Genomic DNA, 24,888 nt, shown 5'->3' on the forward strand with positions numbered 1-24,888 from the left:
AAGGCGGTGCCAAACCGCTGAGCCACCGGGACTGCCCCCGTTGTAATAATTTTTTAAAGGTTTTATTTATTTGAGAGCGAGTGCGTGGAGTGGGGCGGGGCAGGGGAAGAGGGACCAGCCGACTGCTGAGCGCGGAGCCCAAGCCAGGCCCGGAGCTCACAACCCCGAGATCACGACCTGAGCCGAGACCCAGAGGCGGCTGCCCACTAACCGAGCCCCGCAGGCACCCCTCTGTCATCGTTTTGAAGCGCATAGCTCGGTGGCACTAAATGCATCCCCACTGCTGCGCGGCCATCACCGCCACCGTCTCCAGAGCTCATTTTGCAAAACGGAAACTCTGTCCCCATTAGACAGGATTCCCCATCGCCCTCCCACTCCCGCCCAGGTCCCCCCTCCCCCTGCCGGTGTCTGGATTCCACAGTTCCGATGCCTCGTGCGAGTGGGATCACACAGTATCTGTCTTTTCGTGTCCTTGACCATCAGGCCCCCCCGGTTCACTGACGCTGCAGCAGGTATCAGAAATTCCCTCCTCTCCGGGCTGAAGAACATCCATTGTCCGTGTGTTCCGTGCTTCGGGGACCCCTTCAGCCGTGGCCGGGCGGGTTGGCCCTGCCTTCCGGCCACCGCGAATGACACGGCTCGCGTTTCTCCAGGCCGCCCCCCCCCCCCCCCCCCCCCCCCCCCCCCGCTGCTGTCGAAGGCGGTGGCCTCTGGAGAAGCAAGGGCAGCCTCATAGAGGCCCCAGCGGTAGTCAGGAGGCCCAGGGGCCCTCTCCTCCTCTGCTTCTCTCGTGCCCCGCCAGCAATCCCGGGCAGTCTCGGTCAGTCCAAGTCGTACATCTGCATCTAATCATTTTCTTCCTTCTTCCAATTTCCTCGTACTCTCAGGGGCTGAAATCTGCCCAGGCCCCTCAAGGCTTGGTTTGGGGGACACCTGGGTAGCTCGGCGGTTGAGCATCTGACTGCCTTCAGGTCAGGGTGTCATCCGGAGTCTGGGGAGCCTGCTTCTCCCTCTGCCTATGTCTCTGCCTCTCTCTCTCTTTCATGAAAAAATATAATCTTAAAAAAAAAAAAAAAAAGACTTGATTTGGGTCTATAGGCATCTTGGAAAGCCAGAGTTTCCCGGGCTACCAGAAGATAGTTTCGCGAACATCTGTAGCTGAGGGCGTCTGACGTCCACAGACCAGGAGAGGACAGGAGTGTCTGGAACCTGGTGTCTTTGTCCTCCACAGAGCCTGGGTCCTGTCCATCATTTTTTAAAACTTTAGTGATTTTTTTAAAAAGATTTATTTATTTATGATAGAGAGAGAGGCAGAGACACAGGAGGAGGGAGAAGCGGCTCCATGCTGGGAGCCCGACATGGGACTTGATCCCGGGACTCCAGGATTGCGCCCTGGGCCAAAGGCAGGCGCTAAACCACTGAGCCACCCAGGGATTCCCCATTTTTTAAAACTTTAAATTGATCTTTTTTTTTTTTTAATTTTTATTTATTTATGATAGTCACAGAGAGAGAGAGAGAGAGAGGCAGAGACACAAGCAGAGGGAGAAGCAGGCTCCATGCACCGGGAGCCCAATGTGGGACTCGATCCTGGGTCTCCAGGATCACGCCCTGGGCCAAAGGCAGGCACCAAACCGCTGCGCCACCCAGGGATCCCAAATTGATCTTTTATTGAAGGATAGTTGACACCCCCCACCCTTATGTGAAGCATAGGTTTCCCTCTGCCAGATACCACTTCTTCCTGAAATAAAAGGATCCCCCCGGGCCTACATCTACTGCCCCACAGACCAGTGTGTCCGCTCTTGCAAAAGGGAGGACTTCCTGGGTGAACAAATGCAACGCGAGGCTCAGACCCCTCAGGGCCCCAGAGTAGCTGCAGCTTGACCACTCTGGGCCTGCCACCCGCCCCTGTATCTGCAGGGAGGTGGGGGAAGGAGAGGGGCGGGGCCCAGGGGCTGGAATGGATTAGAAGTGGCGTGGTGGGGGTGGGGGGGTGAAGCCCCGAGGAGGAGGCGGCGCCGCGGGGGCCCGTGGGGAGGTTGCTGGTCTTCCTCCAACGACAGAGAAAGGGCTCCTGCCCCCCCCCCCCGCCCCCAGCCTAGTCCGCCCGTCTCGGGGACATGCTGCTCAGCTGCTGGAGCCTGGCACATGGGGCTCATCCTTTCCACCTTCCACCTGGAAGGTCCCGGGGTCGCCCCTCCCAATGCCCCGACGGCGCCCTGGGTCCAAGCGGGGGTGGGGGTGGGGGTGAACCCTCTCCTGTCTTTCGTACTTTGCAGCTCCGTTTTCGTAGCTTCTTGCTCCGGTAGCGACCCTCCAGCGAGCCCCAGAAGCCACCTGGGGCCGCCGGGTCCTCAGAAAACCTGGACGACGCCGCGCGCGCTGTGGCACCGGGCGAGAAAGGGCGTTGACGGGGCCAGGCACAGCACCGCACAGTGACTGACCGCAGCCACGGGCCAGGCGTGTGGCGTGGTGGCCCACGGCACCCGCCGGGGTGGAGCGCTCTACACCTACAACTAATGTAGCTTTCTGGGTCCACCATATTTCAACTTAAAACAATTTTTGTTTTCTTCTTAATTAAAAGAGAATGAGCGGCGGGGCTCGTCCGCTGCAGCAGGGCGGGAGGAGGAGCGCGAGGACACGTCCAGCCTCCGGGCCGCCCCCGCTTCTCCCCCTCCCCAGTGGCGCCGGGGCCCGGGACGTCCGCCGCATCGCCGCCGCCTCCCTCTCACGCCCTCCCGGGCCCGCGCACCCGCCCGTCGTCCTTGACAACGCGACACAAGGTCACGGAGGGCCCGTCCCCAGGCCCGACGCTCCCCGCGCGGCGCGGGCCACCAGGGCCCCGCCCGCTCTCCCGCGCAGGCAGCGGGCCGGGCAGCCCTGCGCTCGGCGTGACGTCACCGCGCCGCGCCCGAGGAAGGCCCCGCCCCGCCCCGCCCTCGCCGCGCGTGTGGCTCGGCGGCCGCGGAGGACGGACATGGCGCGCGAGCTGCGGATGCTGCTGCTGTGGGGCCGCAGCCTGCGGGCGCCGGCGCTGGCGGCCGCCCCGAGAGGTGAGGGGGGGCGGGGGGCGGGACGCCCCGGGTCCGAGCCCGCGCCTTTCTCCACTGCGAGGCTCGGAGGTTCGGCTGAGCGCGCGGGGCGCCCCGTGTCGCCCGTGTCGCCCGACTGCCCGGGTTCCGCCCCCGCCGTCGGCGGCTTCTCCCCGCCGAGCCCCGGCGCTGGGCTCGAGGCTAGGGGTCCGGGCTCTCGCTCCGGCCGCCGAGGGCGGTTCGGGGAGTGGGAACGGACTTGAGCCCCTCGTGGCCGCCCGAGCCGTGTTGCACCGGGGGCCGTAGCAGCCACCTGCGCCGCGCCGACCGGCGCCACACCGAGTGCCCCGTCCGCCCGGGAGCGCGCACGGCGGGACCCGGGCGCAGCCGCCTGACCCTCCGCAGCGCGTGGCCTCTGGCTTCGTCACCCCCGGATTCCCGGGACCCGAAATTCCTGGGCGCTCACATCAGTGTTGGGGCGGAGGAAAAAAAGAAAAGAGTCACCGTAGTCTCTGCTTTCCCACTCCGCGTTCGGGAGAAACCGAGGGGCGGGCAGCATCCTAGCCTTCCGTCCAGGCTCTGCACACGGTTACACACGCACGTGGACTTGGGCTGTTTTTATGTGAAAAGACCTAAACCGTCTATGCGGTTTGCTCCGGAGTTGTATTTAACGTTGTCTGCGTAGCTTCCGCGTCCTGGGCCGTCCCTGTCCCCCGATCTTTGGCTTTCCAGTGGCCGCGCGGTCGTTTACCTGCCGTGTCCCGTGAACGGACGTAATAAAGGATTCTGTGGTTTTCTTTTTTTTTTTCTTTTTTTCAAGATTTTGTTTATTCATGAGAGACACAGAGAGAGGCAGAGACACAGGCAGAGGGAGAAGCAGGGTCCCTGCAGGGAGCCCGACGTGGGACTCGATCCCAGGTCTCCAGCATCACGCTCTGGGCTGAAGGCAGCGCTAAACCGCTGAGCCATCCGGGCTGCCCTGTGGTTTTCTGTCATTACACTGCTGCGTACAATGGCGAGTACTTAGATATTTGCACGCGTGTATGGCATTTAGAATTTCAGAATCCGACTTTTAGAATTGATGGTTCAGAGTCTGTGCATATTTGAAACGTTAGCTGATACTGCCAAATTGCTGTCCAGAAAGTCTTTATCGATTTATATTCCCGTTAGGGACTGAGACCACCTCTATCCAGGCAGTCCCTCCGTGGATAGGAGTCAGAAAGTGTTTTCATTTGCTTAGTGGCCGTTAGTATATTTTCTATGAATGTCTTTTTTTATTTTTTATGTCTTTTACATTTTTTTCCCGTTATCTGAGTTTTACATTTTGGTGTAGTGTCTCTCTCTTTTAAGACTGTTTATTTGACAGCACAAGCAGGCAGAGGGAGAGGGAGAAGCAGGCTCTGAGTGGAGAGCCTGATTCCAGGCTGGATCCCAGAACGCTGGGATCATGACCTGAGTCGGAGGCAGATGCTTAACCAACCGGGCCACCCAGGCACCTCTAGTGTTTGTCTGTCTATCTCTCTCTCTCTCTCTTTTTTTTTTTTTTTAATTTATCTGTTCATGAGAGACAGAGGGAGAAGCAGGCTCCATGGAGAGAGCCTGACTTGGGACTCAGCGCCAGGATTCCGGGATCACATCCCGATCCGAAAGCACAGACCCAACTGCTGAGCCACCCAGGTGTCCCTCTTTTTTTTTTTTTTTTTTTTTAACAGTTTTTAAAAGCATGCAATAACTGATAAGATAGTTGTAAGTTTTATACTTTTGCTTGTACCCACCGTCTTCCTCCTTTTTGGGTTTATTTCTTGTCATGCAAGAGTATTCTTTTGTGTTCTGCAGAAGTCTTTAGTTTGTAAATTTTTTCTTTTCTTTCCTTTTTTTTTTTTTTTTTTTTTTTAAGATTTCATTTATTTAGTCATGAGAGACACAGAGAGGCAGAGACACAGGAAGAGGGAGAAGCAGGCTCCATGCAGGGAGCCAGACGTGTTGGGACTCGATCCTGGGTCTCCAGGATCACGCCCTGGGCTGAAGGCGCTAAACCGCTGAGCCATCCAGGCTGCCCAGGTTGTAAATTTTCTTTCTTTTTCTTTTTTTTTTTTTTTTTATGATAGTCACAGAGGGGGGGGGGGGCGGGGGGGCAGAGACACAGGCAGAGGGAGAAGCAGGCTCCATGCACTGGGAGCCCGATGTGGGATTCGATCCCGGGTCTCCAGGATCACGCCCTGGGCCAAAGGCAGGCGCCAAACCGCTGCGCCACCCAGGGATCCCAGTTGTAAATTTTCTAAGCCCCATCATGTCTAAAAGATTTTATTTTACCCCCCTACTAGTGTAGTAGGTTGCCTGGGTATTCCAGGTCAAAATAATTTTCCTTCAAATAGGAGGATATTGCTCTGCTGTTTTCTAGAGCCCGTTACAGATGAGCAGTCCTAGCAATTTCATTGTTTCTTTTGTAGATGACTTGTTTTTACCTTTCTCTGGAGGTTAAAGTTTCTCTTTTTTGTGTTCTCAGATGTTCTAATCATGTTTGTTGTAATTCATTCTTCATATCATGTAGTGAACCTTCCACTGGGAAGACATGCCAGTTTTCAGCCCAGCCAGTTTTTTTTTTTAACTCCTTCCTTTAATAATCTGCATCCTCTCCTTCTGAACTTCTGTTGCAGTTCTCCTTGGAAATCTTTTGTTTGAATCTAAGATTGAGACCCTGTTCTTGGAAGCAGGATGTACTGCAGATGTTCTTGATACCCACCGTATGGGCAGTCGTGAAGGTCTAGTTGTTTGGAGGGACTGAGTGATGGGTGAGTTTAGCCTAGAAAATGATTATCTTATACAAAGGGGTTGGGGGCGGGGGTAATAAGAGAAAGTACCTCCACAGAAAATTCAGAATTCTCCTGTATTTCTTTTCCTCTGTTGCTGGGAAAGTGTTCCCAAATGTTAGCATGTGCTTGGCTTCACATCTTAGAGTCAGACTTTATCACCATCCCAGTTCTTCCCACCTGCTCCGTTGAGGTGTTGAACAGTCTCGGCTTGTGGACTTTTTATTTTTCATTTTTGCTCATTACTTATTTAACAGATATATTTTGAGGGATACTTGGCTAGCTCAGTCAGAAGGGCTCACAACTCTTGGTCCTGGAGATGTGAGTTTGAGCCCCATGTTAGGCATAGAGATTACTTAAACTAAAAAAATAAATAAAATAATATTATATATATATATATATATTTTTTTTTTGCATGCTCTCTGATACTTCAGAGATGATGTGACCCTGCTGTTGGCGTCATGGGTTAAGTGGGAGCTTGTGTTTGCCAGGCAGTATACTGGGCCATTTCCGAGGCCTCTGTGCCCAGTCAGGGAGCACTGAAACATGTGGATGATTGCTCATGTGGATCTCACAGAAGAGAAGGTTATGAGCCCGGTCTGGAAAGCACCAGATGCAGGGTAAGGGGGTGCTACTGAATGATTGGGTTTGGCAAGAAATGGGAATATATATGGGAATGAGAGTAAGAGGCTAAAAATTATGTGCTTTCTCTTCTGTTAGATGTAAACTTGTGGACCATTTTCTGTAATCAGGATGGTCACAGTGCCAGGCGTGGGCCAGTGTTTAGAAAACCCAGCTGCAGGCACTATGAGGGCCACACACCTGAGTTTCTGCATGCCCCCAGGACCAGGTGGGTGGGCTCCAGGTGAATCTTAAATTGATTTCTAGGCGTTTAGAACCATCGAGTAATTTCTTGCCCTGGTGAAAGGTGGGTATCATAAGGAGTAGGGATATCAGAACCTAGGTAACCTGGAAAACGTGATATTTGTGTGTTTTTTTTTTTTTTTTTAAGATTTTATTCATTTATTCATGAGAGATACACAGAGACAGAGAGAGAGGCAGAGACACAGGCAGAGGGAGAAGCAGGCTCCACGCAAGGAGCCTGATGTGGGACTCGATCCCGGGTCTCCAGCATCACACCCTGGGCTGCAGGCGGCACTAAACCACTGCGCCACCGGGGCTGCCCCAAAACGTAATATTTGTAGTAAAAATGTAAACTGTCATGAAACCTTCCACCAGTTCTGATGAGTAATAGAAGTAATGGATTTGCCGGTAGACAATCAAGAAAGTGTTCCCAAAGAAGAGACGATGAACATGAAAAATCAGCAACAGGTTTGATCTCCAGAGGCAGATGATTATGATGTAAGGTGGAGAGGGTAATGGGTTGGTCATTTCACTTGGCTGGTAACTGCAATGACACCACAGCCCTGAGTCCTGTGTTCTAATCTCGAGGACACTCTGGGTCTCACTGTTGGCGTTGCCAGGACCCCCTTATGAGGCAGCCACCGCAGGACTGCTTGCGCTCGAGTTAGTGTCCTCTGCCTTTTCCAGTCTCTGTAAGCTGGAACCTTTGCTGGAATGTTCTGCCTTAGAAGTGAGACTTGGAAGGGTGAGGAGTCTGCTCCAAGTACCAGAAACATCAGAAGAGCAGAATTTCCCCACTTTGTTGTAGGTCTCAAGCATTGCAGGTTTGCTTTATTTCCCAAAAGGAACTCCTGCCTAGACCCCGTGCAGCCACAGCCCCACATTTACTGCTTTTATTCTTTTTGTTGATTTATTTTGCTTCTTCCCTCTGCTCTCACTTTGGGGGCCTGTGCTGTTTAATTCATGCCCTCCAGCCCGGGTGGCTCAGCGGTTTAGCGCAGCCTTCAGTCCGGGGCCTGATCCTGGAGACCTGGGATCGAGTCCCACATCGGGCTCCCTGCATGGAGCCTGCTTCTCCCTCTGCCTCTCTCTCTCTCTCTCTCTCTCTCTCTCTCGTCTATGAATAAATAATAAATAAATCTTTAAAAAAAAAAAAAATTCATGCCCTCACAGCTCTTGTGTTGCAGCCCAGGAGTGAGAATGAGAATTCAGTCACATCTCATGTGTTCCCAGGCTCTCTGCAGGATGAGTAGAGCAGCACTTGTGGGGCAGATTTCACTCTCTGTGAAACACGTATTCATGTTGCTAATGTAACAATAATAGGTTTGATCCTTAACTGCTTAGACTCTAAATGGTGTTGCCACCTCTATAAACCACAGAGCTGGGACGCCTGGGTGGCTCAATGGTTGACCATCCGTCTCTGGCTCAGGGCATGATCCCAGGGTTCTGGGATCAAGTCCTGCATCGGGTTCCCTGGAGGGAGCCTGTTTCTCCCTCTGCCTGTGTCACTGCCTCTCTCTCTGTGCCTCTCATGAATGAATAGCTAAAATCTTAAAAAACAACAAAACTTTAAATCACAGTGCTGGGGCCTTGATCAGCACCGCGAGGCACATAGGCAAAGTGTGTCGCTGGCTGCCCAAGAGGCACCAGTTGGGCTGTGGTGTGACGGGCTTGGTTAGGACCAGAGGGACCAAGTTATCTGCAAAAGATCAGCCAAACCCAGATGGTAATAGGTTAGCAAAGGCTTTATTGGTTACTAGCTGAATAGTTGGCCAGAATTAAGGCAACAACAAAAATCTCCCAAGTGTTTGCTGCCCTTGTGCATTGAGACATATGCTGCTTGAAGCGGTGTGTGTGTGGGGGGGGAGTTGGGGTGATGAGAAAGCATACATTTCTCACCTCTACCCCCAAAGTCCAACAAAGATGATTTCAATAGGGAGACTTACTAAGGCAGTGATGGTGGTCACTGTCTAAAACCAAAATACCGACTTGGCATCAGCGAAGTGTATCCAGTTCACACTCCAAGGAAGTGTTTAATTTTTTGTTTTTTAAAGTACTTATTTATTTGACGTAGAACATGAGCATGCACAAGCAGGGGAAGTAGCAGGGAGAGGGAGAAACAGGTAGAATTCGATCCCAGGACCCTGGGATCACGATCTGAAAGGAAGGCAGATGCTTAACTGAGCCACCCAGGTGCCCTCCAGTGAAATATTTTAGTTCAAAGCCAGAGGATGTTCTTGAATTGGATTTTTGGTGCTCTTAGTGTAGCCAGCTAGAATTTTTCTTTTTTTTTTTTTTTTTAAATTTTTTTTTAAGGATTTATTTTTATTTTTTTCTAATTTTTTTTTTATTTATTTATGATAGGCACACAGTGAGAGAGAGAGAGGCAGAGACACAGGCAGAGGGAGAAGCAGGCTTCATGCACCGGGAGCCTGACGTGGGATTCGATCCCGGATCTCCAGGATCGCGCCCTGGGCCAAAGGCAGGCGCTAAACCGCTGCGCCACCCAGGGATCCCGCTAGAATTTTTCTTAAGTACCATCTTGCCCAGTCTGGAAACGGAAGGCTTGACTTTTTTTTTTTTAAGATTTTATTTATTTATTCATGAGAGGCACACAGAGAGACAGAGAGGCAGAGACACAGGCAGAGGGAGAAGCAGGCTCCATGCAGGGAGCCCAATGTGGGACTCGATCCTGGGTCTCCAGGATCAGGTCCTGGGCTGAAGGCGGTGCTAAATCACTGAGCCATCTGGGCTGCCCGGAAGGTTTGACTTTTACTAGGAAGCTGCTATTTGCTTACTCCACCAAGAAATTCTGTAGTATTTAGTAAAGATTTTGGGGTGTTTCTGGTATGGCTGCTAAAGCCACTAGGAATTGTATACCATAGGTGATAATGATGTGGTTGGGAGTGTTGGGGTCCAGAGTCCATGGCCAAGAAAGGATTCTTGAGAGGTCTTTGGTGCAAAAGACCTTTGGTGGTTTTATGAAAGCACAGGGACAGGACTGTGGGCAGACAGAGCTGAATTGGGAGTGACTGATTATGCAAGAGTTTCTATCCTGTCGAGGGGAGGGTGGTGTTAGGCTCCAAGTAGTTGAGTCTGTAGGTTTCTGGAGATTGCTTGCTCGCCCCTCCCTCCCTCCATTCGTCCCCCCTTCCCCTTCCCCTTCCCCTTCCCTTCCCCTTCCCTTCCCCTTCCCTTCCCCTTCCCTTCCCCTTTCTTTCCTCTCTTCCTTTTTTCTTCCTTTTCCTCTTCTTCCTTTTTAAGATTTTATTTATTTAATTGACACAGAGAGCACAAGCAGGGGGAACTGCAGAGGGAGAGGAAGAAGCAGACTCCCCACAGAGAAGGAACCCTGACATGGGACTCGATCCCAGGACCCTGGGATTATGACCTGAGCCGAGAGCAGATACTTAACCTACTGAGCCACGCAGGTGCCCCTGAAGATGGCTTTTTTCTTGTAAATTATTAAGACAGTTGCAAACTGATGGAAACCCATGTCCTGCATGACTGTGATCTCTATTGATTAACCACTTGTTTTCCCCTTTCCTTTGTTTTAGGGCAGCCAGAAGTGCCTGAGGAATGTCACATGTATCTCACGGGGTGGCCAGAGGAAGTTTGCGGGGTGTTAGTTTGTGCTTTGCCCTTAGCTTGCCCTGTGCTCCCTCATCAATAACACCAGTAGCATTGGTGAGGAGGTAGAGAAATCAGAGCTCTTGCTGACTGCTGGCAGGAATGTAAAATGGGGCATCATTTTGGAAAACAGTCCATAGTTTGAGTGGACTGAGTAAGCACTCAAATGAATAAGCACAGTTACCATTCAACCCAGCACTTCCACTTCTAGGTGTGTACCCAGGGGACCCTGAAATATACATCCACACAGAAACTTGTACAGCAATGTTTACGGCACAGACAAAAAGCAGAAACACCCCAATTGCCTATTAACTGATGAATAAGTAAATAACGTGTGGTCTGACCCTATAATGGAATATTATTCACTGTGTGCTATCTGACTGGCTCAGAAAAGTATGCAGCTCTTGAACTCAGGGTCCTGGGTTTGAGCCCCATGTTGGGTGTAGGGATTACATAAATAAATACATATTTTTTAAAAGAATATTATTTGGCCATAAAAAAGAGCGAGATATGATATTTGTTATGATGTGGATGAACCTTGAAAACATGATGTTAAGTGAATGAGGCCAGATGCAGAAGACTACATATAATTCCCCCTTTGTGTGAAATGTCTCAGACGGGCAATCTATAGGGATAGGAAGTGACTGCCGGATTGGGGGGATAGGAGTGAGGAGTTGCTGCTAATGAGCTTGTGGTTTCTTTCTGGGGTGATGACCTTCTGTGGCACTAGATGATAGTGATGGATACTCAGCCCTGTGAATGTGCTAAAGCCCACTGGTTTGTACACTTTGGGTGGATTATATGTTCTTAAGGTGTTCTTAAAATACTTATGTTGTCTTCAGTAGTTTTAGCTTTTATTTGCACTTTATAGCCCATCTGGAATTTTTCATTTAATAAGTGAGAGAAGAAATTAATTTTGGTATTGTAGCTTTAAATTAATGTGCGTTAACATGTTTAATAGTATTTCCTCGTGATTTTCAAAAATCTTGGCCATTTATGCAAAAATTTAGTTTTTCATAGAATTTTAGAATTTAAAAAATTGCATTTTCTTTGGGCTTATGTTAAAAATATAGGCTAGTTTAGAGAATTGATGTCTTTATTTAATTTTAAGTAAGCTTTATGCCCACCATGAGGCTTGAACTCATAACTCTGAGATCAAGAGTCATGTGCTCCACCACCTGAGACAGCCAACTGCCCAGAGAATGGATGTGTGTGGATTGACACTTCCAGGCAGCCCGGGTGGCTCAGCGGTTTAGCGCTGCCTTCAGCCCGGGGCGTGATCCTGGAGACCTGAGATCAAGTCCCACGTCGGGCTCCCTGCTTGGAGCCTGCTTCTCCCTCTGCCTGTGTCTCTGCCTCTCTCTCTCACACACTCTCTCTCTCTCATGAATGAATAAAATAAAATCTTTTTTTTTTTTTTTTAAAGATTTTATTTATTTATTCATCAGAGAGAGAGAGAGAGGCAGACACAGGCAGAGGGAGAAACAGGCTCCATGCCGGGAGCCCGATGTGGGACTCGATCCCGGGTCTCCAGGATCACACCCTGGGCCGAAGGCGGCGCTAAACCGCTGAGCCACTGGGGCTGCCCGAATAAAATAAAATCTTTAAAAAAATAAATATTTATGCTTCCTATCCAGGGACATTTCCCCAAGCTTTTTTGATCCCTTTGTAAATGTGTTTTATGTCCTTATTAAATTTTTTTAGTGTGTTTGGCAATTAGGTAACTTTTATAGATATGTATATTTATAACCTAGCACAAAATAACCTACCACAGCATCCAAAAGTGCAAAGGTGTGTGCACTGAGAAGCATATTTCTGTCATGGATACCCTCAGATACCAGGTAACCCTCCTGGGGGCAACCCCCTTAGCCAAGTCCTTGCAAAGATATGCATGACTTGTGAGAATGACATCCATGTATGTGTACACATACACATGTATTTTAACATCATGGGAGCATATGCAAACTACTGTCTGGGCCAGGTTTATTTTATTTTATTTCTTTTCTTTTTCTTTTCTTTTCTTTTCTTTTCTTTTCTTTTCTTTTCTTTTCTTTTCTTTTCTTTTCTTTTCTTTCTTTTTTTTAAGATTTTATTTATTTATTCATGAGAGACACAGAGAGGCAGAGGGAGAAGCAGGCACCATGCAGGGAGCCCGATGCGGGATTTGATCCTGGGACTCCAGGATCTTGCCCTGGGCTGAAGGCAAGTGCCAAACTGCTGAGCCACCCAGGGATCCCCCAGGTTTATTTCTTAATGTATCTTAGAGATAACTTAGCATCAGGGGATGCCTGGGTGGCTCAGTGGTTGAGCGCCTGCCTTTGGCCCAGGGCGTGATCCTGGAGTCCGGGGATCGAGTCCCACATCGGGTTTCCTGCATGGAGCCTGCTTCTCTCTCTGCCTGTGTCTCTGCCTCTCTCTCTCTATGTCTCTCATGAATAAATAAATAAAATCTTAAAAAAAAAAAAAACTTAGCATCGGGACATTGCACACAGACTGGTCCATTTTCCTGTGTGACAGTATTTATTATCTATGCATTTATTTACTATTCCTCTATGGCTGTCAACCTGGTCATCCATCTACACTGGATCCTCAATTGGTATCTCTATACAGGCTTGCGCATGACCCCAGCATTGACAGTTGATGGGAAGGGGCTCGCTCTTCTGTGACAGCTACTTTATTTAAGAGTTTATTGTTAGGGGATCCCTGGGTGGCTCAGCGGTTTCGAGCCTGCCTTTGGCCCAGGGCGCGATCCTGGAGTCCCGGGATTGAGTCCCGCGTCGGGCTCCCGGCATGAAGCCTGCTTCTCCCTCCTCCTGTGTCTCTGCCTCTCTCTCTCTCTCTCTCTCTCTCTCTCTCATAAATAAATAAAAATAAATCTTAAAAAAAAAAAAGTTTGTTGTTAATTATGGGGCACCTGGGTGGCTCGGTTGATGAAGCATCTGCTTTCAGCTCAGGTCATGATCCCAGGGTCCTGGGATTGAGCCCTGTGTTGGCTCTGCTCAGTAGGGAGCCCGCTTCTCCCTCTCCCTCTGCTGCTCCTCCCCACTCATGTGCATGCTTGCTTGTACTCTCTCTCTAGTGTTAACTTTAAGTAATTAAATATTTGATTAAAAAGATGTGCATTGAGAAGTCCTGCTCTCAGCTCGGTCCCATTCTCCTCTGTGACCTGCCCCTTGCCCTTGTAGGTTATCTCGGTTAGGAGCTGCTCCTAAGCTCCTAATAACATCTTGCTAGTGTTCACGTGAATAAAGTGTGAACAGGTAAGCACCTTCTTCTGCAAGGGTTTATGTACTCTCTGTATTTTAGTCACTGAGAGACCTTGTAGAGCTTGCTGTGACAGCACCATAGTTTGTTTCCTCCCCCTCCCTTTTCCTTTCCTTTTCTTCTTCTTTTTCTTTAGCCTCATAGAAGTCTGGGAGTAGCTCTGTGTTGGGAGACACCACAGTTGATTTACTAGTTCTCTGCACCGACATGGAGGTGGTTTCCAGGCATTTGCCATTTATTCAGCGTTACAGTGTATGGTCCTTCAGCCTCGTCTTTATATGCAGGGTTCAAGTGTATCCACGGAGGAAAATCCTCAAATGGAATTTGCCAAGTTAGAGCGTATATTGTGTTTGTCATCTTGACCAGCGTAGCCAGTTACCTTCCACGGGGTCAGGCCATTTCCTGCTGCCTGGAGCAAGCCATTGGAAGTTCTGAGTTGCCCCTGAAGTAACAGTGCAGGTGTGTTGACTTCTCTCCCTTCACTGGAGCTGGTGAAGGTTAACTGGCTAGAACTGGGGCACAGTGCCCAGGTGGGGGCCTCGGATCAGTATGTGTTGATGAAGCTGTTAGGCCTCAGTCCTGCCTGATTACCTTTGATCCATCCCAGGCAGGCTGGCCTCTAACCTGGGCTTCCTATTCCAGGTGGGCTTCAGGGAGATCCAGTCCCCTGGGCGTGTCAGGTCCCACACGTGACACTACGGGATGCTCCTCTGCTTAAATCAGGCTGGGTTCCAAGAGGCTATGTGTACTTCTCTGTGGGCAAGTTCAGTGACCCAGAGAGGCTACGGCTTTTTCTTTCAACCCCTCCCCTTCTCCCTTTATACGTTCGATCTAAAGAGAGACGCGTAGAGTATGCATGTGCAGTTTAAAAAGAAGTGTAAAATGAACACACGTTAACCCAGTTTAAGAAGTTGAGATTACCAACTCTCTGAAGGCCTGTGTGCTCTTCCCTGAGGCATGTCCTTCTCTTTCTCCTGGAGGTAACTGCTAACCTGAATTTTCTGTTTTCTTGTGTATACATACTGTGTATGTTCTTGGGTCAACATTTTGTTGGCTTAGTTTTATCCATGCTAATGGTGTAGTTCATTAATTTTTGCTGTTAATACCATTGTGTTCGTATACCTTCGTTTCTTTATGTCGAATTGCTGGTGTGTACTTAAATGGAGTTGCTGGATCACTTGGTGTGCTCTGGCTTACTAAGTAATGCAAAATTACTTCCCCAAAAGAGTTGTGTCACTGTATACTCCACCAGCCCCCTTCCGTGCATTCCCACAGTCCCCTCCAGTCCTTGGTATTTTCAGACTTATAATCTTTGCAACTCTGGAGAGTATTGAATGCTATCTTGTGTGTGTCTGCTTACAAGATATGTATCAGGAAATACATGAACTAACTGTGGGGAACCAGCTCAGTGGGGCAGTGTTGTCTGCAATACTGTAATGCTCCATCGTGAGAATGTACCGCAGCTCTTTCTCCACCCAGGTGCAGACACTTGGCCCGTGGGCAGCGTAGAGGCAATGGCTCGCTTGGTTGCGTTGGCATCCTGCCTCGTTGGACACATAAGTTTCTCTGGGGTGTGACCAGAGTGGGGTTGCGGGTTTTGGGATATGCGTTGTTACTGTGTAATCATGACTGTTTTCCAGTGTGGGTCCTGATTTTCGTTCCACCAACTCAGAGAGCTGTCCCTGTGCAGTGTCCTCACCGAGACTCGGGATTTTCAGACATTTTATTTTTTTTATTTTATTTTATTATTATTTTTTAATTTTTTTATTTATTTATGACAGTCACACACAGAGAGAGAGAGAGGCAGAGACACAGGCAGAGGGAGAAAGCAGGCTCCATACACCGGGAGCCCGACGTGGGATTCGATCCCGGGTCTCCAGGATCGCGCCCTGGGCCAAAGGCAGGCGCCAAACTGCTGAGCCACCCAGGGATCCCATTTTCAGACATTTTAAATGTGAATTTGATGGTTACAAAATGATGTTTCAGGGGTGCCTGAGTGGCTCAGTCAGTTAAGCATCTGCCTTTGTCTCAGGTCATGGTCTCAGGGTCCTGCGATGGAGCCACATCAGGCTCCCTGCTCCACAGGAATTCTGCTTCCCTCTCTACCTCTGCTCCTCCCCATGCTGGTGCGCTCTTGCTTGCTTTCTCTCAAAGGGATAGTCTTTAAAAACAAAACTGATGTTTCAGTTGTGATTTTAGTTGCATTTTGATGAATTGCTAATAAGTTGAGCATCTTCTTTCCATAGTTTATTGGCCATTTGTTTCCATTTCCGTGAAATGCTATTCATGTCTTTTGTTCTAGTATTTTCTTCTGGATTGGCTGATTTGGTATGCATTTTTGTATGCACTCTTTATGGGCACTAATCTTCTATCACGTTATTCTTTGTCAGTAATGATTGTTGGAAATGTGTTCTCCCAGGTGCGGCTTGCTGCTTCACTTTCATCCTGGTGTCTGTTTTTTGTTTTTGTTTTTGTTTTGATGAACAGGAGGTCTTAATCTTAATTTTGTCAGATATACCAATCTTTTCCTTTGTGGTTTACCCGGGGTTCTGTAAGCTAAGGCCCATGGGTTGGGTTTTTGTAGAATAAAGTTTTATTGGGACCCAAGCATGCTTATGCTTTCACATGTTTGCAGCCCCTTTCCTGCTGCAGGGGCAGAGTTGAGCGGAGATCACAGGGCCCAGAAGCCTAAAATATTTACTGTCTGCCCTTCCCAGGAAATGTTTGGTGTGTACCCCAAGGTCATAAAGGTCATGCTTCCATGAAAGTTGTTTCCTGATGCATTTCTACCAAACAGGAGTAGGAACCTTTGTTTGAAACTTTTATTCATTTCTCTCTTTGCTGGTAAACTTTCTCATGGGCTTCATTTTCAGGATAGATTAGAAGAGACTTGTAAACTAGCAATCACAGGCTAATTCTGGCTATAAAATTGTGTTTGGCCCAAATATTAAAAAAAAAAAAAGTAGTCGCAAATATTTGAAGTCAGGTCTCCATAAATATTTGAGTTGCTTATTTCTTTTGAAAAATTAAAAGTTCTGGGAATTTTGGCTTGTATTCCACAATGGCAACAGTCTCTTGGAATGTAGTGGCAGCTGCTGCCTCCTACAGACTGGCCTGCCCTCTGCAGTTGGCTGTAGTGCCATACTCCCAGATTGTTCTTCATCCCGGGCCTGTTGGTGCATGTGCAGTTATTTGTTCATGTAGTAAATTATATTGACTGGTGGTCTAGTACTAAACCAGCCTTCCATCCCTGAGATCAACCTGCTTGGTCATGATGTAGTATCATTTTTACATATTGTAGGATTTGATTTGCTAATTTTTTTATTAAGGATCTCCATGTTTGTGGTCACAAGGGATGTTGGTCTCTCATTTTTTAGTGTAATGTCTCTGGCAGACTTTGATAATTAGGGTAATGCTGTCATCATAAAACTTGCCAGGAAATATTCATTCATTTTCTGTTTTCTGAAATAGTTTGTGAAGATTGGTGTCATTGCTTCTTCATTATGTTTGATATGTTTCACTGGTTATTCTGGGCCTCGAATTTCATTTGTGGAAATATTTTTGAAGACAAATTCAGTTTTTTGATTAGTTATAAAGTAGTTGGGAATTTCTGTTTCATCTTCTGTCAGCCTGGATAAATTTCAGTTTTTCAAGAAATTTATCCATTTCATCTCAGTTGTTAAATTTCTTGCCAAGAATTTGTTCATAATGTTTCCTTATTATCTTTTTGTAGAATTTGTAATATAACCCCACCTTCCTTCCTGATGTGAGTGATTGGTATTCTCTCTTTTCTTCTAGATTATTTTGGGGGTTTATTGATCCACTGCTTTTATTGATCTTTTTCTTTTTTTTTTTTTCTTTTTTTTTTTAATTGATCTTTTTCAAGAATCACCTCTGGCTTTGTTAATTTTCCTCAGTGTTCATTTTGTTTTTTGTTTTTTGTTTTTTTTTTTTTTCAGTGTTCATTTTGTTTCAGACTTTTGCTCCTTGTTATTTCCTCCCTTCTGTTTTATTTGGGTTGATTTGTACTTTTTTCTTTTTTTTTTTTTTTTTTTTTTTTATTTATTTATTCATGGGGGGGGGGGGGGGGCAGAGACACAGGCAGAGGGAGAAGCAGGCATCATACAGAGAGCCTGACGTGGGACTTGATCCAGGGTCTCCAGGATCATGCCCTGGGCTGCAGGCGGCGCTAAACCGCTGCGCCACCGGGGCTGCCTTAGACTTTTCTAACCTAAGCTTTTGAAGCTGTAAGTTTCCTGCTATGAACTTCTGAGGGTGACCCCACAGCTTTTAACATACTGTGTTGGTTTTTTTTTAAGATTTTATTTATTTATTCAGGAGAAACACACACACAGAGGCGGAGACACAGGCAGAGGGAGAAGCAGGCTCCATGCAGGGAGCCCAACGTGGGACTCGATCCCGGGTCTCCAGGATCACGTCCTGGGCTGAAGGCGCTAAACTGCTGAGCCACCCAGGCTGCCCAACATTGTGTGTGTGTGTGTGTGTGTGTGTGTGTGTGTGTGTGTTTTAAATGTTTTTTAGATTTTATTTATTTATTTATTTATTTATTTATTTATTTATTTATTTATCTATCTATTTATCTATCTAATCTATCTATCTATCTATCTAATCTATCTATCTATCTATCTATTTATTTATTTATTTATTTAGAATGGCTGGGACACAGGCAGAGGGAGAAGCAGGCTCCATGTAGGGAACCTGACATGGGATTCGATCCCGGATCTCCAGGATCACACCCCAGGCTGTAGGCGGCACTACATCGCTGCGCCACCAGGGCTGCCCCATAGTGTGTTTTTATTATTGTTCAGTGATTTCTTGGTTTCTTCTTTGACTTGTGGATCATTTAGTATATGTTGTTTAATTCCTAGATACTTGGGGTATTCCTGGATATTTTGTTATTACTGATTCTGACTTAATTCTGTAGTATTCAGAGAGCTTATTTGGTATGATTTCAGTCTTTCTGAATTTATTAAGACTTGTGGGGGATCCCTGGGTGGCTCAGTGGTTTGGCGCCTGCCTTTGGCCCAGGGCGTGGTCCTGGAGTTCCGGGATCGAGTCCCGCGTCGGGCTCCTGGCATGGAGTCTGCTTCTCCCTCCTCCTGTGTCTCTGCCTCTCTCTCTCTCTCTCTCTATGTCTATCATAAATAATAAATTTTAAAAAATTAAAAAAAAAAAGACTTGTGGCCAACTTCATGGTTTTTCCTAGCAAATATACCAAGTGCACTTGAAAAAATATTATTCTTTTTAAAAAGAACTGTATTTTGCAGTTGGGTAAAGCATTCTATGAGTATCCATTAAGTCATACTGTAGTTCAGACAATCCGTGTCTTGATTTTTGTTTTCTTTTGGGCTTGTTCTATCAGTTGTTGAGAGAGGGATATTAAATGCCCAGCTCTGACTGTGAAATTATCTTTTAATTCTTTGAGTGTGTTTTTATTATTTTTTAAATTTTTTAATATTTTTACATTTATTTTAGAGGGAGAGAGAGGGCACGAGCAGGGGGAGTGGCAGAGGGAGAGTGAGTCTCCAGTCTCAGGCCAACTCCCCGCTGAGCTCAGAATCTGAAGCAGGGTTCAGTCCCACAACCCCAAAATGATCTGAGCCAAGTCAAGAGTTGGATGCCCAACCAACTGAGCCACTTAGGTGCCCCTAATTCTTTAATTTAATTTTTAAAAAAATTTTATTTATTTGACAGAGCATGAACAGTGGGAGTTGTAGGGAGAGGGAGAAGCAGGCTCCCCACTAAGCAGAGAGCCTGGTGCTGGCTCAAACCCAGGACCCTGGGATCATGATCTGAGCCACCCAGGTGCCCCAAATTCTTTAAGTTTTAATGTCATATTTTGAAGCTCTTTTTTTTTTTTTTAGATTTTATTTATTTATTTGTTTATTTATTTATTCATTCATTCATTCATTCATTCATTCGACACACAGAGACAGAGACACAGGCAGAGGGAGAATCAGGCTTCCTACTGGAAGCCTGATGCGGGACTTGATCCCAGGACCCCGAGATCATAACCTGACGCTCAACCGCTGAGCCACCCAGGTGCCCGAAGCTCTTTCGTTAGACATATATTTGTGATTAAGCTTTCCTGATAAATTGTATCTTTTATTGTTCTGAAATATCTCTTTTTCTCAGATAATACTTGTTTTGATGTCTTTTGTGTGATAATATGGCCGCTCCATCCTTATTAGGCTTACTTTGTGCATGGCATCTCATGTTCTGTCCATTCCATTTCGGTATTTTTATGTTTTTATGTATTTTTCTTAATTTAAGATTTTATTTATGTGAGAGAGAGAGAGAAAGAGAAGACACAGAGGGGGAAGAGAGGGGGAGAGAGAATTTCCCAAGCAGACTCCATGCTGAGTGCAAGACCAACACAGGGCTTGAGACCACAACCGGAGGTGAAATCAAGAGTAGCACAATTAACCAACTGAGCCCCCATGTTCTTCAATGTTTTTATATTTGATGTGCTTGTTTTGTTTTTGGTTTTTTTATTTTTTTTTATTTATTTATTTTTTTGATGTGCTTGTTTTGTAAGCAGCATATCATTAGGTCTTGCTTTTATTATTTCTGACAATCTTTGCCTTATAATTGGAGTGTTTTAGTCCATTAACAGAAAATGCAGGGGTACCTGGGTGACTCAGATGGTTGTGTCTGCCTTCAGCTCAGGTCATTATCTCAGGGTCCTGGGATCGAGCCCTGTGTCGGGCTCCCTGCTCAGCAGGGAGTCTGCTTCTCCCTCTGCCCCTCCATCTACTTAGTGCTTGCTCTCTCTTTTTCTCTCAAATAAGAAAAATCTTTAAAAAATATATATGCAATTGGTATAGTTGGATTTATCTCTATTTTATTGTCTTCTCTCATTTTTTCCCCCTCTCTCCTCCTTTCCTTGCCTTCTTTTGGATCAGTAAATATTTTTTAGAATTCCATTTTAGTTCATCTAATGCTTTTTTAAGCTATCTGTTGTGTCATTTTTTTAGTGGTTACTCTGGTGAATGCGGTGTTCATCTTTCTTAGTCTGTTTAGAATTATTACTGCAATACTTTGTAGAAAATGTAAAAACTTTGCACCTGTATTAAAGTGCATTTCTTCTCTGTATTCCATCCTCTATGTTAGAGTTGTCATATGTATAGCATGTACACCTGTTATAAACTCCATAAGACGATGTTTTAATTTTTTTTTAATTAAGAGGAAAATACTTTTATATTTCTCCAGGTTGCCATTTCTGATTCTCTGCCTTCTTTCTTAAAGATCCAGGTTTCCATCTGAGAGCATTTCCACTCAGCCTGAAGAATTGTAGCATTTGTTTTCCTGCCTGTCTGCTCTTGAAGACTTTAAAGATGTACCATCGCCTTCTGGAAAGTTAGCTGTCATTCAGATTATTGTTCTTCCATGTAATATGTTGCTTTTCTCTGGCTACTTCCATGATTTTCTTTTTATTTGGTTTTCAGCAGTTGACTATGATATGCCTGGGTGCTTTTCTTTGAAATTATCCTGGTAGTGGTTCACTTGAACCACTACCATTTACCATTTGAATCTGTAAATGTATGTCTTTCACAAACTTTGGGGGAAATTTTCAGTCATTTCTTCAAATATTTTTTTCTGCCCTATTCTCTTTCCCATCTCCTTTTGGAACTCCATTTACATGTATGTAAAACTTTTTTTTCTGTTGTCTCACACATGCTTGAGACCCTGTTCATTTGTTTTTTTGTTTTGTTTTTTGTTTTTTTAAAGATTTTATTTATTTATTCATGAGAGACAGCGAGAGAGGCAGAGGGAGAAGCAGGCTCTATGCTGGGAGCCCGATGTGGGACTTGATCCCGGGACTCCAGGATCACGCCCTGGGCCGAAAGCAGACGCTTAACCTCTGAGCCACCCAGGGATCCCCTGTTCATTTGTTTTTAATCTTTTTCCCCTCTGTTTCACACTGAGTAATTCCTGTCAGTCTTTTTTTTGTTTTGTTTTTTTTTGTTTTTTTTTGTTTTTTTTTTCTGTCAGTCTTTTTTTTAAAGTTCACAGAGTCTTCTCTGGTGTCTCCCCTTGATTGATAAGCTTTCTAATTAATTTTTAAATTTCGGTTACTTTATTTTTTGCACCTAGAATTTCTACTTGGTTCTTCTTTTAAGAGTTTATATATCTTGGGCAGCCCGGGTGGCTCAGCTGTTTAGCGCCGCCTTCAACCCAGGGCATGATCCTGGGGCCCAGGATCGAGTCCCATGTCGGGCTCCCTGCACGGAGCCTGCTTCTCACTCTGCCTGTGTCTCTGCCTCTCTCTGTGTGTGTGTGTGTCTCTCATGAATAAATAAATAAAATCTTAAAAAAGGGGGAGGGGTTATATATCTCTGAAATTTCCCACCTTTAATTTAGGACTTTTTTTTTTTTTTTTTTTAAGATTTTATGTATTTATTCATGAGAGACACAGAGAGGCAGTGACAGAGGCAGAGGGAGCAGCAGGGTCCCTGAGAGGAGCCCGATGTGGGACTCGAGACACTCAACCACTGAGCCACCCAGGTGTTCCTTAAGACTGTTTTGAAACCTTTTGTTCCAACATCTGATTCTTCTTGGCACCAGTCTCCATTTATTGACCCTTCTCTCTCTCTCTCTCTTAGTTTTTTCATTTTTTCATTTTTGTTTATTTATTTTTTAAAGATTTTATTTATTCATGGGAGACACAGAGAGAGAGAGGCAGAGACACAGGCCGAGGGAGAAGCAGGCTCCATGCAGGGAGCCCGATGCGGGACTCAATCCTGGGACTCCAGGATCACACCCTGGCCCAAAGGCAGTCACCAAACCACTAAGCCACCCAGGGATCCCCTCTTTTTTTTTTTTTTTTAATTCAATTTGCCAACATATAGTATAACACCCAGTGCTCATCTCATCAAGTGCCCTCCTCAGTCCCCATCACCCAGTTACCCCATCCCCCCACCCATCTTCCCTTCTGCAACCCTTTGTTTCCTAGGAGTCTCTCATGGTTTGTCTCCCTCTCTAATTTTTTCCACTCAGTTCCCCTCCTTTCCCTTATAATCCCTTTCACCATTTCTTATATTCCACGTATGAGTGAAATCATATGATGATTGTCCTTCTCCACTTGACTTATTTCACTCAGTATAATACCCTCCATACTTTCTAGTTCCATCTATGTCGAAGCAAATGATGGGTATTTGTCTTTTCCGACGGCTGAGTAATATTCCATTGTGTATACATACCACATCTTTATCCATCATTTGTTGAAGGACATCGTGTCTCCTTCCACTATTTGGCTATTGTGGACACATTGCTGCTATGAACATTGGGGTGCAGGTGTCATCTGTATTTTTGGGGTAAATACCCAGTAGTGTGATTGCTGGATCATAGGGTAGCTCTATTTTTAACTTCTTGAACCTCCAGAGCGGCAATACCAGTTTGCATTCCCACCAATGGTGCAAGAGGGTTCCCCTTTCTCCATGTCCTCTCCAACATTTGTTTTTTCCTGTCTTGTTAATTTCACCTCACTGGTGTGAGGTGGTATCTCAGTGTGTTTTGATTTATATTTCCCTGATGCCAAGTGATGTGGAGCATTTTTTCATGTGGTTGTTGGCCATGTGTATGTCTTCTTTGGCGAAATGTCTGTTTATCTCTACTGCCCATTTCATGACTGGATTATTTGTTTCTTGGGTGTTGAGTTTGGTAAGTTCTTTCTTTATAGATCTTGGATACTAGCATTTTATCTGATATGTCATTTGCAGATGTCTTCTCCCATTCTGTAGGTTGTCTTTTAGTTTTGTTGACTGTTTCCTTTGCTGTGCAGAAGCTTTTTATTTTGATTAAGTCCCAATAGTTCATTTTTGCTTTTGTTTCCCTTGCCTTCATAGATGTATCTTGCAAGAAGTTGCTGTGGTCAAGTTCAGAAAGGTTGTCTGCATTCTCCTTTAGGATTCTGATGGATTCTTGTCTCACATTTGGATCTTTCACCATTTTGAGTTTATCTTTGTGTATGGTGCAAGAGAGTGGTCTAGTTTCATTCTTTTGCATGCGGCTGTCCAATTTTCCCAACACCTTTTATTGAAGAGACTGTCCCTTTTCCAGTGGATGGTCTTTCCTGCTTTGTTGAATATTAGTTGACCATAGAATCGAGGGTCTATTTCTGGGTTCTCTATTTTGTTCCATTGATCTATATGGATTGACCCTTCTCTTGAGCAGGGGTCACGCTGTCCTGTTTCTCTGTACATAGAGTAACTTGTTATTACATCCTGGATATTGTGGATGTTACCTTGTGGAGTTTCTTTTTTTTTTTTTTTTTTTCAAGATTTTATTTATTCAAGAGAGACACAGAGAGAGGGAGAAACAGAGACACAGGCAAAGGGAGAAGCAGGCTTCATGCCCGACGCAAGACTCAATCTTGAGTCTCTAGAACCACACGCTGGGCCAAAGGCGGTGCTAAACCGCTGAGCCTCCCGGGCTGCCCTCTTATGGAGTTTCTTCTTTTGTATTATTCTGAAGAGTATTTCTTGTTTTAAAGTGGGCTATTAAACGGGTTGGACTCAAGCTGCAAACAGAAGAGTTTGATTCTTTTATCCTTAATGGGCTGTTTGCAGTTAGCCCCACACATGCGTGGTTCAACTGCTGAGCCACCCAGATGTTCCGAGACTTAGAAGAATTTATTCCCTGAACTGGGAGCTCCCTTTCTCTGACTCTCCGTTCTGGGACACCCCCCACCCCCACACATACCCTTTACCCTTTTTTTTTTTTAAGACTTTATTTATTTATTCCTGAGAGACACACAGACAGAGAGAGCACATGAGCGTAGAAGCAGGGAGCCCGATTGTGGGACTCGATCCCGGGTCTCCAGGATCAGGCCCTGGGCCAGAGGCAGGCTCTAACCCGCTGAGCCACCCAGGGATCCCTACCTTTCACCTTTTATGGTTACTCTAATCTCTCTGGTTCTTTAGGCCAGAAAAAAATATACATTGTGTGTGTCAGCCAGCCTCCCTTTGTTGAACCTGCCTCCATTCTGTGTTGTTCCCTTCCTCCAAGTGTCAGCTCTCATCCAGAACCTGCTTGTCTTTGATGAGTTCTTCAGAGCCTTTTAGGTGGTCCTTTTTTGTGGTTCCTGAGTTTATGATTGTTACCCACAGGAGGTTTGTTATCCACAGGAAGTTTGGTTGGAGGCTGTAACTCTGCTGTACTGGCAGTGGCATTCTCTAGTAAAGACAAAAAGTTAAATTATTCTTATCTCTTCCACATGTGATAAAAAGGGAGACTGTCCATTTGGGATATGTAATCAGGAAAACAGT

The 24,888-nt window shown here is 46.2% G+C and overlaps 1 protein-coding gene across 1 annotated transcript in view; it reads left to right on the forward strand.

Moving 5' to 3' along the window:
• The first annotated feature begins 2,932 nt into the window (after positions 1-2,932).
• TRAP1 (TNF receptor associated protein 1) overlaps positions 2,933-24,888 on the forward strand; it is a 51,841-nt gene continuing 29,885 nt past the window's right edge. The window contains exon 1 of the mRNA XM_038540571.1: positions 2,933-3,050. Coding sequence (XP_038396499.1) covers positions 2,975-3,050 — 76 coding nt within the window. The 5' untranslated portion in view covers positions 2,933-2,974. The remainder of the gene's footprint in view (positions 3,051-24,888) is intronic.

Source organism: Canis lupus, chromosome 6, assembly GCF_011100685.1.
Source record: "Canis lupus familiaris isolate Mischka breed German Shepherd chromosome 6, alternate assembly UU_Cfam_GSD_1.0, whole genome shotgun sequence".
NCBI classification, from domain to species: Eukaryota; Metazoa; Chordata; class Mammalia; order Carnivora; family Canidae; genus Canis; species Canis lupus.